This window comes from Polypterus senegalus, chromosome 13, assembly GCF_016835505.1.
Source record: "Polypterus senegalus isolate Bchr_013 chromosome 13, ASM1683550v1, whole genome shotgun sequence".
Lineage (NCBI taxonomy): Eukaryota > Metazoa > Chordata > Cladistia > Polypteriformes > Polypteridae > Polypterus > Polypterus senegalus.
Window position 1 is genome coordinate 105,589,687 of NC_053166.1, and position 16,090 is coordinate 105,605,776.

General features: G+C 38.9%; 1 protein-coding gene across 1 annotated transcript in view; it reads right to left on the reverse strand.

Moving 5' to 3' along the window:
- Positions 1-1,101: 1,101 nt before the first annotated feature.
- tbc1d25 (TBC1 domain family, member 25) overlaps positions 1,102-16,090 on the reverse strand; it is a 96,996-nt gene continuing 82,007 nt past the window's right edge. Inside the window, 4 exon segments of the mRNA XM_039774729.1 lie at positions 1,102-4,207; positions 4,210-4,288; positions 13,155-13,430; positions 13,531-13,719. Of these exon segments, the coding sequence (XP_039630663.1) occupies positions 2,478-4,207; positions 4,210-4,288; positions 13,155-13,430; positions 13,531-13,719 (2,274 nt within the window). The 3' untranslated portion in view covers positions 1,102-2,477.

The following is a 16,090-nucleotide window of genomic DNA, read 5'->3' on the forward strand; positions in this document are numbered from 1 at the left end:
AATTAAAAAAGAGTGTCATGCTGTTAAAATCTGTTACCACATTAAGCATTTTTCTCAAGGCCTAAGTTTGAGTGTCTGTAACACATTTTCATTCCACTGCAGGTTTTCCTTCCAAATTCCAGCTGGTCAGGTAAATTGGTCCTGTGTGTATTTGAGTGCCCTATGGTAGGCTGGAATCCTGTCTGGGGTCCCCCCTCTAAGCAGATAAATGAATGAAAGCAACAAGATAATTTGAGACTGCCAACAGACAGTCAAGGTTTTGCTATCCAGTTAAGCATAATGCTTAATTAAGATCATATTAGTAGTTGGACTGTGAGGCATCTGTGGCTCCCCCAATACCAAGACTGGACACCCCTGCTTCAATCAAGGCTTAATTGGGACTCTTCATGAACACTGTGAAGGATGAACCACACAGTGCTAAAAACATCTGCATACTACCAGTACGAACAAGTAAAGTGCACAACCTAGACCACCTGTTATGGCTAGTTAAACCAGAAGCTGGAGAATAGGGTTAAGTTTTAAACAAAGCGTCATTTAATATTTTAGATCATGGCATTTCTTTCAGTAAAAAAAAAGTTTCTTAAAAAAAATTAAAGTACAAAATGATACTTTAATTGAAAGTTGTTATGCAGCAAATGTTGTGACACCCACACATATCTTAAACTATGTTCTTCGCCTGTGCTAGACTAGGGAAAAAGACAAAAATCAGAAAAATAAACATCAGTAACTGTCAATAAAGACATTTGGTGCTCTTAAAACACACCATAATAGAGTCTTCATTACAAATTTAAAGTGTGGTTCACTCTGCACGTTATTGATTTTTTATTTACACTCTGACCAAGACAAATGCTGTACTAGTGTCTCTAAGACCAAAAAGAAAAGAAGACTGAAAACATATCTCCTTTCCTTTCAGCTTCCTCAGCCATAGGTCTCATTAATAATTGAACTCTGGATCAATGCCGAGGTAGTCTACATGGTGTTCAACCAATCAATACCACTGTTAAGTTTATCAAACTGATAGATAATTGATTCCATATACATCTGAAATTTGGTCAGCTTCTAAATTTGTAATATGTATGAGCATAGTATGCTAAAAAGTCTAGAAGGTTTCCATTCATTTAAAAATAATTCATTATTGATACTTCAATGTTCCATCTTCCTCCCCGACCCAGTATAAAATCCCCTGTAATGTCGGACTAGTGGCACAGGATCTGGCTATCATGTCCAACAGTGTACTCAGTATGACATACAAATACAAATATGTCTGGCACAAAGCAATAGTGTCATACAGTTTTAAACATAATAAACTGTCCAAGCATATGCTCTGTATACCACTAGTTATTATTAAATCAAGCTTGTGTATTATTACAGTTATTTCAGAAATTTAAGTTGTTCTCTGCCACAAATCCAAATCAGCTGAGTAAGAATTGAAGCAATATAACAAAAAGTAACATTTGTATTAGGAAACGTTATGAACATTTAAAAATAAAAGATTGCTTTAAGTGGAATAGGATAAGCAGACAAACTTTTTCATTTTCTTAATTGTAGAAATAAATATGGGAAATAAGCAAAAAGTTGATGCAAGCTGCAAATAAATTGTTACCTGAATAACAAAAGGCAGAAACATCACTTTTTAGCAGCTTAACAAAATATGGGATTTTAATCTACTTTCTCAAAATTCTTGACATTCATTACACAAGTTGGTCAGGTGTATAAACAGCTTATTATAAGAAAATATCCCAATGATGAATACCTTGGCTTCAAAAGGCTAGAATAAAGGACTTTGCTGGCAAAAGATGTAAAAGCCATATCCAGAAACAGAGAAATAGCAGAAAAGTAAGCCACAAGGGCAGAATAAAGGCTGAAAAAGCAAGAAAGATAATTTTTTAGGAGGATAGAAATAGTAAAGTGCTATTTTTTTAAATAATCTATGGAAACACTTTTCAAGAGGTCATGCTTCTAATTATAATCTGTTCTTTATAAGACATGTTATATGGTTGGGGGAAATAAAGTAAAATATGGCATCAATATCAACACATTAAAAGAAATATATCTATCAATTGTGGATTAATATCAGCAGCTTATTAGTTTAGAATGTCATCTCTAAATGGATACATTTAACATTTTACTTCCAGGAGGCTAAAATCTAACTTTGTAACATATTCCAAATAAATCGTTTTGATCAAAATGCTCTTTTACAAAAGTTGCAAAATAATTGTTACAAAAAAACCCTCACTTTATCTTCAATTCATTGCCATCTAAAGAAAATCAGCTTATGATACTTTGAAATGTGAATCTTCAGGCTGGATGGTCACAATTTTGCAAAATGCCACTCAGTTTTTCCAAACACTGCTATTGGTTTGCTACAAATAAACATCTCCACAATTAAGAAGATTCAGCAGTAGTTTCCAAATTAACTTTTAACGAGGTACAGCCAAGCCAATGGATAGAGGCAGCAAGGCTGCAAAGGTCAGTGGTCAAGATGAAAATGATGGTGGCTGAGGAGTATGTGAAGAAGGGGAGTCAGAGTTTGCTGCTGCTTCATCCACTTCTTCAGAGTCCCAGACTTCACTGTGAAGGTAGTCTGCAAAGAGGGCCTTTGCTCGATGCAGTATCCGGTTAAGGTTGTGTTTCCTGACAAGTCGGTCAAAATGCATGGCAAGTTCATTGTAGTCCAAGTTATTCTTCATAATGTGATCACGATGCTCTAACAAGATAGACAAACACAAAAATAACATGAAAGGATTACCTTTACCAAATTCATGAGGTGGGGGCAGAGAGATGGGAGGAGTGTTAGGCTGCAGTTTAGTGTCATCCTTTTGAGGTGTTGATACACCCCCTATATGTCCATCAGTGAAAGAGGTTGAAGTTCCTCCCCTGCTTGTAAGCAAAGGAGAAGATGCTCGGCCATTGCACAAACAAGGTGAGGAACCTAGTTTGCCTGTGGGTGTAGATGGGGAACTCAACCGTTTGTTGGAAAGAGAAGGAGACACAGCTCGCCAATTGGGCAAGCAAGGAGAGCCTTTTTCATTTGCAATACAGGGAGAGACAACTCTGCCAGTGGTAAAACAAGGTGAGGCTGCTCTCTCATTAGAAATGCAAGGAGACGATGCTCTTCCATTGGTCTGGCAGGTGGTAAATTGTGTTGTCTCCCTTCCGCTAGGAGTCGATGGTGATGCTAATTTACCACTGGGGGACTGTCTACCACTACTACCAGCTTTTCTTGCAAATATGGGAGACACGGTGGGTATCTGTGATTTTTCACTAGCTGTTGAATTAATCAAGGGCTCTTGCTCCCCAAAGTCTTCCTCACTATCTTCAGTTTGCTGACGTGAAGGAAGTCTGTGGCCAGCCACAGAACAGTTTAAAATAGGACGCACATCTGTGGGCATATTCAATTCTTCATCCATATCAAAGCTTTCACTGTTGCGGGCACTGTAGTACTTGAATTCTCCAAAACTGGCCTGCTTGTTCAGGGGTGCAGGTAGAGATGTACTGCTCTTTCTTTTGTCTTCGTCCTTTAAATCATACTCCTCCCTTGGCATCTGCTGTTTTGTTGGCTCCTCAATGACTTTTGCTGACTTTTCCCCTACGTTTTCCACTTGGTCCTCTTGCATGAAGTTGTGGTATTGAACATAGTCTGGCTTAAGCTTTAACAGTTGTTTTTTTGCTCCTTGTTCCCTTTGTTCAACTGGATGCATTACTGGCACTTCTTTGAAAGATCCCACACCATCACCCTCCTCCCGTCCCTCCAAGAAATCTGGATTTAGTCTTTGACCCCAACCTCTTGGCTCCATTAGACTCTGCTCATGGTCTTGGCTTCCTAATTCCTGCTCTTGAGTGGGCCTCAACATGTGTCGATACCTCTGCCTCTCACTTGGGTTATCCTCGGCTCCTGTAGTTGTTCTCTCCCATTGCTCAAAGGGCAGTCCAACCAACTCCACCTCAGTTTCAGGAGGATCTGGGGGCAGTGAGCTCCAGGTGACCTCAAGCATGCGTAAAGCATCTTCAAAGGCAAATTCTCTCTTTAACTCCAAGAGCAGCCAACGGTAGCAGAAGAACAGATCATCTGCTCCTTTGGAAAGCAAGTAAGTATAGAATTCCGGGTCAGAGTACCGTAACAAAAGTTTCAAATGTTGGAATTTGACTGACATGAGGTGTCCATCTGTGTGAAAGTTGCCTTCTAGTCTCTTCATGATGCCACAAAGCAAATGAAAGCATGAGCTTCATTATCCATCACAGCAAGGATTGGGGAGGCAATGTCACTCATACCTTGACAGTAGGATACCTATTGAAAATGGAAGAGAAAGCGATCCACCATATATAAATAAATTGGTATTAAAATAATATATCAACATAGGCAAAATATTTGGGGTAAGTAAACAATGCTATGTTAATATTCTCTTCCAGTTTCATTAATAAGCACACTGCCAAGATATACATTTTGGACAAATTATACATCACATAAACAGGTAAAGGGCACATTTTGTCATGTATTTGATAAGGTTAAACTAATAATGTAACATCTTACCACTTTGTAAATCAAATACAGTATTAGGGATGTCACAAAGTGATACTTCAGTATTAAATTGAAACCTTCATACTAGAAATGTAACAGTACTGTACGTTTTAAAGAATCAGTATCAAATAAAACTTGTTGCTGCACTGATTAGCAACTGAAAATAGACATATTACTTCAGAAGCACAGTAATACATGATAAAAGTGAGAATGAAAAGTATAAATAGAAGTGCCTCATGGTGCTACAGCACCACATTAACACATCTCAAAAAGAAAAACTGAAGAAGTCATGTCTGGAAATGCTTTGTGTTTGAGGCAGGAGAATTTTGGCAAGATTGGTGAAATGATGTTTATCATTGAAAGAAAAAAATGGCAAACATACACAGGCTTTCATTATTGACACTTTTATTCCATTATGGAGATGGCTCAGAACTAGATTTAGTAGTGGGTCACAAAAGGAATTTTTCACACGCATCCACAATTAAGCATAAAAACAACAGGTGCAGTAAGTAAAAACTGAGGCAGGTTTCAAACAAAGTGGCTGTTTGACTTTTGTACACCTGCAGTGAAATGAGCTACTCTAGTTGATAATACCAAAATAAAATGTTTTTAGTGTTTAAATTCTATGAAGTTCGGGAGTTGGTCTCGTCCGATGACGAGAGATGGGCGTCTGTAGTGGAGCTCGCTAGCAGTGGTGCTATTTTTCATATTATTTGCTTATTATTCTGAGATATCCTGTATTTATTCAACCCGAGAGGGACTGCTACAGTATATGTAAGCACATATAAACATGGCCAACAAGAAGGGGGTTCGAAAGAATCGAAAACTAAAGCTACATCCAAGCTGCGATCAGCAAGCCCCAGTTCAAGATACGGCCTATCAGAGACAGACCTGGATCAGATGGTAAGCACAGACTCCTCGGGACCACAGTCCGCTACATCGTCGCCGGCTGAGAGCGAAAAGGGGAGCGAAGGTGCGATCATGAGTGCAGATGTGGATAACTCGCCGATTGGAGAAGATTACCTGAAACTGGAAAGGGCTGGGAAGCAGCGGGAACACCGGCTTCAGCAAAGTCTGCTGCTTCATCTACGGTACAAGAAGGCACAATTGAGCTATCTGAACTGAAAGTGTTGCTCGCTGAGCTCACGCAAGATATAAAGAAAAGCGAGAAGGCTAATGAGAAAGCAACGGCAAAGGCACTTGAGAGACTGAAACAGGAATTGAAACAGGAGATGAAACAGGCCAATGAATGGCTGCGACAGGAATTCCAACAGGAAATCCAACAGGCAAATGAAAGGCTGCGTCAAGAGGTACAACTTGAACTTCGACAGGTGCTGGGTAAAATTGAAGAGCGCATTCAGAAAACTCGTTAAACTGAGCACGCTTGCTGATCAATTGGAGCATCTTAAGGAGACATTCACGAATCGGATCGAAATGGCCGAACATTCAGCTGCCAGTGCCGAGGAAAGAGCAGTAAATGTCAGTTCTGAATGTAAAAAACTCAGAGAAAAACTTGGAGACAGACTGGCTGCTTTAGAAGATGGGAGTAGAAGGTATAATGTCAGAATTGAAGGTCTGCCGGAGAATCGAGAAAGTTCAAACCCTGTGAAATTGCAGCTGAACTTTTTCTAAAATAATCGGGCGACTTTAAAGCAGAATCTGAGATAGCAGCGCTTACAGCGACGCTGATCAAACACCGTCAGACCGGACCAAGATCTTTTATAGTTCGTTTTGAACGATTATCATTTAAGCTAGAGGTGATGGCACTCCTCAGAAACAAGGAAGATATTATATATGAAAATAACCACATTCGTATCTTCCCTGACTTCTCTCCAGCAACAGCTATTAAACGCAGCCTTCTATAATATTAAACAGCGCTACGGCAAGCCAGTGTCAAATACAGCCTCCTGTATCCGCAAAACTGAAAGTGGAATGGCAGGTCATTTCTATGTTTCGCTAGCAAGGAAGAAGCAGAAAATGAATTAAGAAAGCTGATCCCGGACTATTCTGATACATAATTGTGAGTCATGGCGGTAAATGATAAAGCTAGGATTAATATCTATGTCTGATTATTAAAATACGGGTTTTTATCAGCATATATTCTCATATATTCTTATTATTACTTAGTATTACTAGGGCTATATGTTTATGTTTTATTGTGCTTAATTACTTTTCCTCCTTTTTTTTTTTCTCTTTTCTTTTCTAATTATTTCATGTGTACCCTAAATGAGACTGTTCAATATCATACCCTTGGTTTACTGTTATTGCTATTACTGCATTAAGACTTGTTATGCTTATTTTGGACACATCTTTAACACCATCACCTGGGTTTATTATCTGGGGATATCATCTTAATGCACTAAAATTGCTGAAGATTATATTTATATATTAAGTGCAAAATTCTTTTTTTTTTTTTCTTTTTAAAGACTATATTGGTAACAGATATCTCTATCTTTTAACCTAAAGCCCACTGCATGGGGCTTGTTGTGCTTTGGACGTGCTCTGTCTCTGGGTATGTCAGAGGACTGGGACTGTGAAGTGGGTTTTAGCCTCACTTGGGGAGGCAAAAAGGGAGGGTGGGGGGTTAAGGGGGGAAGAGAAAGAGAGCAGGCTTGATCTATACCTAATCTATCATCTCAATCTTTATAATTATAACTATCAACGTAATAATAAGCTGCATGGCAACAACTCTTGGGGAAATAGGAAATTAAGACCTAAACTATTTCACTTCCAGTTAAGACTATAAAATGACATCAAAAACTCAGAATCAGTGTCTCCATGATGGGACAGTTAACTTCGTAAGCTGGAATGTTAAAGGCCTGAATCACAATTAAAGAGAAAGAAAGTACTTTCTCACCTAACAGGTCTAAATGCTAAAATAGTATTTTTACAGGAAACCCACTTACTAAGCAAGGATCAGTTCCGCTGCAAAAGACTGGACTGGCCAAATGTTCCATTCTAGTTTTACAAAGAAAACTAGAGGGTGGGAATTCTCATACATAGAACAGTACCATTTGTAGCATCAGATGTAGTATTGGATCCTGAAGGGAGATATGTAATGGTCATGGGAGACTTATCTAACTGTAAAATGATTTTGATAAATGTTTATGCACCTAATGTTGATGATAAGGAATTTATACAAAATTTATTTGCATCCATTCCCAATCTGAACACTCATAAAGTTATAATGGCTGGGGGCTTTAATTGTGTTTAAATCCACTTTTAGATAAGACTTCCTCCACAGGGGAACGCAACTAACACCGCAAAGATAATTACAAAGTTTATAACTGATCACAACTTATCAGATCCCTGGAGGTTTTAAACCCAAATTCAAGAACATATTCTTTCTACTCACCAGTACATCATTGCTACTCAAGGATTGATTACTTCTTTATAGATAATAACTTCTTGCCTAAGATTAAATCTTGTAAATACGATGCTATTGTTATTTCGACCATGCTCCTATGATCTTGGAGCTGAAATTACTAAGCCCCATACACTCACCCCAGATGGCCTCAACCCGCTTCTATTAGCTGACGAATTGTACTGAATTTATATCCAAACAAATCAAATTCTTTCTAGAGACAAATACATCCCCTGAGATCTCTGCAGGAATACTCTGGGAAACTCTTAAGGCCTTCTTAAGAGGACAGATTATCTCATATCTTTCCCACAGAAATAAATCCGAAGAAGAAAGTAGCAGAGATAAAAGCGAAATTACTAAAATAGATGAAGAACATGCCAGACTACCAAGCGAGACTCTACATAAGAGGAGGCAGGCTCTACATTCAGAATTAAACCTCTTGACAACTAAAGAAACTGAACATCTAATTTACAAATCCAGACATCATTATTATGAACATGGAGAGAAAGCTAATAAGCTTTTAGCGCAACAAATTCACAAGCAAGATGTGCACAACGCAATCTCGGTAATCACTAACAGGACGGAGATAAAATCATCGAACACAAAAATATAATGTACACTTTTAGAGACTACTATAAATCCCTATATACTACTGAGTTTAAAGAAGACAATATACAATCTAATGCATTTCTGGATACATTACAGATACCACAAATTGACGCTTTTAGTGTGGAGGAACTTGATAAACCTCTGGCATTATCAGAATTACTGGATGCTATAAAGTCACTCCAAGGTGGAAAAGCAGCAGGCCCTGACGGCTACCCTGCAGAGTTTTACAAGAAATTCTCCGCTCAGCTAGCTCCCTCCTATTAGCAACATTTACAGAAGCCAGAGATAACCAATTTCTTCCACAAACCTTTCACCAAGCATTAATCACTGTCTTTCCAAAACAAAATAAGGACTTATTACAATGTGCATCATACAGACCAATTTCACTTCTGAATAACGACGTTAAAATACTCTCTAAAATCATAGCTAGAAGGATGGAGAAAGTGCTCCCTCGTAATATCACAAGACCAAACTGGATTTATTAGGGGCCGACACTTATCTTCAAATCTTCGACGCCTGTTTAATGTAATATACTCACCAACTAAATCAAACACCCCAGAAATATTATTATCATTGGATGCAGAAAAAGCATTCGACATGATTGAATGGAAATACCTTTTACTATATTGGAGAAGTTTGGGTTTGGCCCAACATTTGTGCATGGATTAAATTACTGTATACTAACCCAGAAGCTTCAGTTTGCATCAATAACATTTGCTCAGACTACTTTAAACTAGAACGTGGCACAAGACAAGGATGCCCTTTGTCACCGCTGCTGTTTGCATTGCCATTGAACCACTGGCAATACATTGTCGAAATACTGATCAGATAAAGGGGATTAGCAGAGAAGGACTGGAACAGAAAATCTCATTATATGCAGATGATATGGTACTGTATATTTCGGACCCAGAAAATTCTGTGCCTGCAGTCTTAGCAGCACTCACAGAATTTCAAAAGCTCTCTGGTCTCAGAATTAATCTGAATAAAAGTGTACTCTTTCCAGTGAATTCTCAAGCATATAATATTAGATTAGACACCCTACCTTTTATCATTGCAGAACAGTTTAAATACCTAGGGGTAAATATCACAAGTAAACATAAAGCTTTATATCAACAAAATTTCGTCCACTACATGGAATAAATTAAACAAGACTTGCATAGATGGTCAACCCTTCATCTCACACTAGCTGGAAGAATTAACACTGTTACGATAAATAGTCTTCCTAAGCTCCTTTTTTTATTTCAAAACATCCCAATATACAGTGGTGTGAAAAACTATTTGCCCCTTTCCTGATTTCTTATTCTTTTGCATGTTTGTCACACAAAATGTTTCTGATCATCAAACACATTTAACCATTAATCAAATATAACACAAGTAAACACAAAATGCAGTTTTTAAATGATGGTTTTTATTATTTAGGGAGAAAAAAATCAAACCTACATGGCCCTGTGTGAAAAAGTAATTGCCCCTTGTTATAAAATAACCTAACTGTGGTGTATCACACCCGAGTTCAATTTCTGTAGCCACCCCCAGGCCTGATTACTGCCACACCTGTTTCAATCAAGAAATCACTTAAATAGGAGCTGCCTGACAGAGAGAAGTAGACCAAAAGCACCTCAAAAGCTAGACATCATGCCAAGATCCAAAGAAATTCAGGAACAAATGAGAACAGAAGTATTTGAGATCTATCAGTCTGGTAAAGGTTATAAAGCCATTTCTAAAGCTTTAGGACTCCAGTGAACCACAGTGAGAGCCATTATCCAGAAATGGCAAAAACATGGAACAGTGGTGAACCTTCCCAGGAGTGGCCGGCCAACCAAAATTACCCCAAGAGCGCAGAGCCGACTCATCTGAGAGGTCACAAAGACCCCAGGACAAGCGTCTAAAGAACTGCAGGCCTCACTTGCCTCAATTAACGTCAGTGTTCACGACTCCACCATAAGAAAGAGACTGGGCAAAAACGGCCTGCATGGCAGATTTCCAAGGCGAAACCACTGTTAAGCAAAAAGAACATTAGGGCTCGTCTCAATTTTGCTAAGAAGCACCTCAATGATTGCCAAGACTTTGGGAAAATACCTTGTGGACTGATGAGACAAAAGTCTGTATATATTTTTGACAATGGTAGGAGACCCGGACGGATTTTAACACACCTGGGAAAACATTACGGCAGGGAATGGCGGGGTACTAACTTTCTCCCTGTGCTTTCTTACTGAAAAAGGACGCTCCGCCGCCATAAGTCAGCTTTGCCCGCACTCGTTTACTTCCGCCCTTCCTCCGCCATCTTGTCCTGACGTCATTGGTCCCAGCATCCCTCACGGTTCCTTCCCAGTATTCCTCCACTTCCGGCTCCTCCCTCATAAAATGGCCGCCGAAGCGCATTTGAACTGTTTAGTTTATGTTTGACCTGCTTTTCTTTTTTGCATTATTGTGGATCGTCTACAATATCACAGGGCGGAAAACCCAAACCTTTGTGCTCTCTCCTTTTGGAATTATTACAATATATATATATATTATATATATATATATACACACAGACACACAAATATATAATAGAGAGAGAGAAGTTGGGAGTATGCACTGATACAATAATAATATTTATTCATAAACTAATTAATCTACACATTATTTTATATTTTTAAGAGGGATATTGTCAGTGTACAGACCAACCTTAAAGTCAAGGATTATCAGGCCTGTTTTGCCAGAAGACAGCTAGATTACATACATTTCAAGAGAAGTTTTCAGGTCTAGCTAGAAGCACGACACTGTACAACACAAGTCAAATCTGTACTCATTCCTTGGAGACTTTTATACTACCAAGACAGCAGAACACAGAGTCAAGAACAATATTACAGTACTACAAGAAGAGGTTGAACTGTACCTAGAATAAGCCATGGAAGATATTAAGTTCAACCCTTATCAATGGTGGAAAAACAGACTTAAGGTGTACCCCTTGATGTCTTCTTTAGGAAAATGTTACCTGGGGAGTCATGGCACTTTTTATCCTATCAGAACTTATATATTCCAATTCTGGAGATTTATTTACAGCACGTAAAGCCAATCTAAAGTAGCAGAATGAGGATATGATGATTATTAATATGAAAGCCATGCACTTGCTAGATGACTAAAAACTTATATGTAAAATATCCAAGACTAAACTAAATTCACAAATCACCATCAATTCACAGCTCACCTACGTTAAAAGGCAATGGACCTGCCAAAAATGTATTTTCTCCACAATTGCTGCTAATGGGAGAATTTACTTTCACCTAATCTAGTGAAAACTAGCGATATCTTAATTCTCATGTTAAAATAAATTCATATTAGCCTAACGTTATTAATATTCAGCAAAAGAGATTAACTCTTTATAAGGCAAGTGTAACTTTATATGTGAATGTAAATTCTGCACTTCATGTTTATTTTATTACCAAAGTTGCTTTTTGCCTGTCTTCGGGAATACAAAGGTGCTATATCAGCACCGACCAGACACAGACTGACACCGGAGGCACGTGAAAAGGATAACAAAAGATTTTATTTTCTTCAGCCTTGGGACACATCTTCCCTGTGTCCCACTGGCCCTACACAATCCCCAAAAACACAAACAAGTCACCAAAAGCAAACATAAAACAGACTGGTCTTCACCACCACTCCTCCTGGCAGGCGTTGTCCTCCTCCTCTCGACTCTGGCTTCCGGAGTGGTGGCTGCTGGCTCCTTATATTGCCCACCCGGAAGTGCTTCAGGTAATAATTAACCTAAATTCAGGCTGCACTTCTGGGTGTGGCTGCTTTCTAGCCCACATGGGCTTGTTAAGCTATGCAGCTCCTCCTGGCAGTGGCTATGGAGTCCAACAAGGCTGCACTCCGAAGTCCCATGCCTGTGGTCCTGATGCAACCCAGGGGGGCTACCATCAAGCGTTCCGGGGGAAGTAGTGTGTAGCCCATGGCAAATCCCTCGGACCAAGTGTCAAAAGGGCATCCCAGCCGGGCATGGGCCCTGGCCATCCATCACAGTGGTTTAACTAACAAAATATGTTTAACTTTTGATTATGCCAGCATCTTGGTTGCTAAAATGTTGCTGTGCAATTTTGTGTGGATACCTTGGAGTATTTCCGTCTAAAAAAACGGCAGGCTTAACTTCAGTTTGCAAATTCCTCTGTCTAGCACCAAAAACATGCAGGCCAATATCTGTTGTGCTCTCTTGGTAAGTGGAGGGAAATGTGCATGATGTAAATATTTTCAGTTAAACGAACATAAGCATACAGAGCATTACATCACTAGAAAGCTATTAAACTAAAGTTTTACATATTTAATTGTATTAAACATAAGAATTTTTATGTCAATCGAACTGTAAAAACCACAATACCTACATTGCAGTTAATATAAAATGAAATCTAGACCTCTACACTGTATACATTTACTTGTAAGAGCATTTATTAGTAAATGACTACTAAACGATAATTTCTAAAAATTAAAAAGATTACATTTGTACACTTTGCTCAGAGAGGTGTGTGTGTGTGTGTGTGTATATGTACTGTGTCTTATTTCATGTACAATTCATGCAACATTTGGAACTTTTAAAATAAAGCAATCATAAACATTTTGATTAAATCATTTCAGCAATGAGACATAGACTATTCTTGACCAAACTCCCTTTCCAGCACATACCTGGGGGTGAGTGATAGCATATGTAGTTAGCAAATCAGTCAAGGAAGTTAGATGAGGACTGTCTTCGGAGCCAGCATAGTAAGCATGAGCCCTGTCTGTTCTTAGAACATCTTTAAGTACATTCCCACGGATGAACTCCAAGTCCTCTGGGGTTGCCCTTTGGTTCCATTCTCCTTTTAACCGGTCATACTCTCGAGTCTTCCTTTTCATGTAGTCCATACGTTGCTGACCAGTTAGCCCATCTGGATACACATTTAGCAAGTAGCGCCACACCACCTACACCAACAGCAAAAGTCAATAAAAGAAAAAAAAACTTAAATTTACAGAGTGACACAATGTACTTTTCAATACATTTTTATTTTGGGGCAGGACCAACCTTTCTCAGAGATGGCTCTACTCCACCATGGTATATTCTTAGGCGGAGATCTTCAGGTCGGCTTAGCTGGCCCAAATGATTAAGGTAACTATGGAACTCTGAGTCTGTAAGCGGTGGCTTAAAAGGTTTCACATCTTCTCCATATGACCAGCTTAAAGCTTGTTGAACTCGAGATATTGTGCGACCAAACTACAAACAGAAAATGTACAGTTAAAAACATCTTTTTAAAATTGGCAGTATGCAGCTATACAAAAACCTTTTTTTCCTGGTTTTAATTTGTTCAAGCTCACTTCGTAACATTACTGTGTACATAAGGGTAGTCTGTCAGTTCTGCGATCCAAATTCAAAGAGTTAGGTACCAAGCTGAGGAGCAGAACTGACAAGGTAGTCTTCTCCGAAGTTCTGCCTGTGCCACGCGCCAGTCCAGGTAAGATTGAGGAGATTAGAAGGCTTAACGCGTGGCTCAAATCTTGGTGCAGGGTAGAAGGGTTTATGGGGCATTGGGACTCCTTTTGGAACAGATGGGACCTGTTCCGCCGTGACGGGTTACATCTGAACCGGAGGGGCACCAATGTATTGGGGAGGCGTATGTGTAGGCTAGTCGAGGATTGTTTAAACTAGGGAATGGGGGGGCAGGGAGTTTAGGACAGGCCAGATTTAGATCTATACATGGAAGAACAAACAATGGTGTAGAAATAAAAATGCATAGTAATGTAAATTTTAAGCAAACACGTAAAGATAGAAGGATTAACACATTAAAAATAGCTTGCCTTAATGCTAGAAGTATCAAAAATAAGGTAAGTGAGTTGGAGTTGTATGTAGCAGAGCACAATTATGATATTATAGCAATAACGGAAACCTGGCTAAATAACAAAGATGGGGATGAGTGTAACATAGAGGGATACACATTTTTTAGGAAGGATAGACAGAACAGAAAAGGAGGTGGGGTTGCTGTTTATGCCAAACAGGAATTAAATGTAAGTCATCTTCAGTTGGATGATGAGCCCCATCTTAGTGAGGACATGTGGCTTCGCCTGGAAAATATTAGGGAAAAAGGTCTCATTTTAGGAGTGTGTTATAGACCACCCAATTCAGACAGTAATTTCAACACACATCTTTTTAGTAATATCAAAAGGCAAGTTTACAGGGGATATTATAGTCATGGGGGACTTTAATTATCCAAATATTAACTGGGATAACCTTACAGATGGAGGAGCACAAGAGCAGGAGTTTTTAGAAGTAATCAGCGACTGTTTTTAACACAGCATGTTAAAGCACCAACAAGGGGTGAAGCCTATCTGGATTTAGTATTCTGTAATAATCAGGATAGAATTGAGGGTGTAGAGGTGATTGAACCACTAGGGTCAAGTGACCATAATGTAATACAATTCTCAGTATTTTGTAAGAGTACAGATGCAAAGACTAAAATTGTTAAGTTGAACTTTAGTAGGGCTAATTTTGAGCAGATGCGACAAAGTCTAAGTAGGATAGACTGGGATAAGCTTTTAAATGTGGAGACAGTCGAGGAGCAGTGGAACAGGTTTAAAATGTTTTACATGTAATGCAGGACAGATACATACCTAAATTTGGAAGTAATAGGAAACTAAAAAATCTCCACGATGGATTAATAAAGATTTAAAAAGAAGTTGCAAAGGAAAAACTGCTGTATAAGGCATATAAGACTAATGACTGCAAAGAGAACCGTAGCGTATGAGAACATGAGGGCAACCATTAAGAAGGATATCAGAGAGGCTAAAAGACAGTTGGAGAGGAATATAGCAGATAAGGCGAAGAAGACCCCAAGAGATTCTTTCAGTATTTTAGTAGTAAAAGAACAGTTAAGGAGGAGGTCAAGTTCATCAGGAATAGTAAAGGGAATTAAAAGATACAGACAATGAAATAGCAGATGCCCTAAACTTACATTTTTCTGAGGTGTTTACAAGTGAGCAAGTGGATAACCTGCCAGAGGTAAACACAACTACTAAGGAGGTACTGAGGGATTTGGAAATTGTAGAGGGAGAAGTGCTGCTCAGATTAAATAAGATGAAATCAAACAAATCACCAGGCCCAGATAATATTTATCCTCGTGTTCTTAAGGAGGCTAGTGAGTACATATATAAACCCTTGACACATATTTTTAGGAAGTCACTGTGCACTGGAGAGATTCCAAAGGACTGGAAAATGGCAAATATCATCCCATTATATAAAAAGGGTGACAGGGCAGATCCAAGCAACTATAGGCCAGTAAGCAACAAGCATCACAGGAAAATTAATGGAAGGAATTATTAAGGATAAGATTGAGCAACACATGACAAGGACAGGAGTTATTCTGAACAGTCAGCATGGGTTCAGAAGGGGAGGTCGTGTTTTACTAACATGTTGGAATTCTATGAGGAGGCAACAAAAGGATACGATCAAAGTGGAGCTTATGATATTATTTATCTGGACTTTCAGAAAGCATTTGATAAGGTGCCACATGAGAGGTTGGGCATCAAGTTAAAAGAAGTGGGAATTCAGGGTGATGTTTTTAGATGGGTGCAGAATTGGCTCAGACACAGGA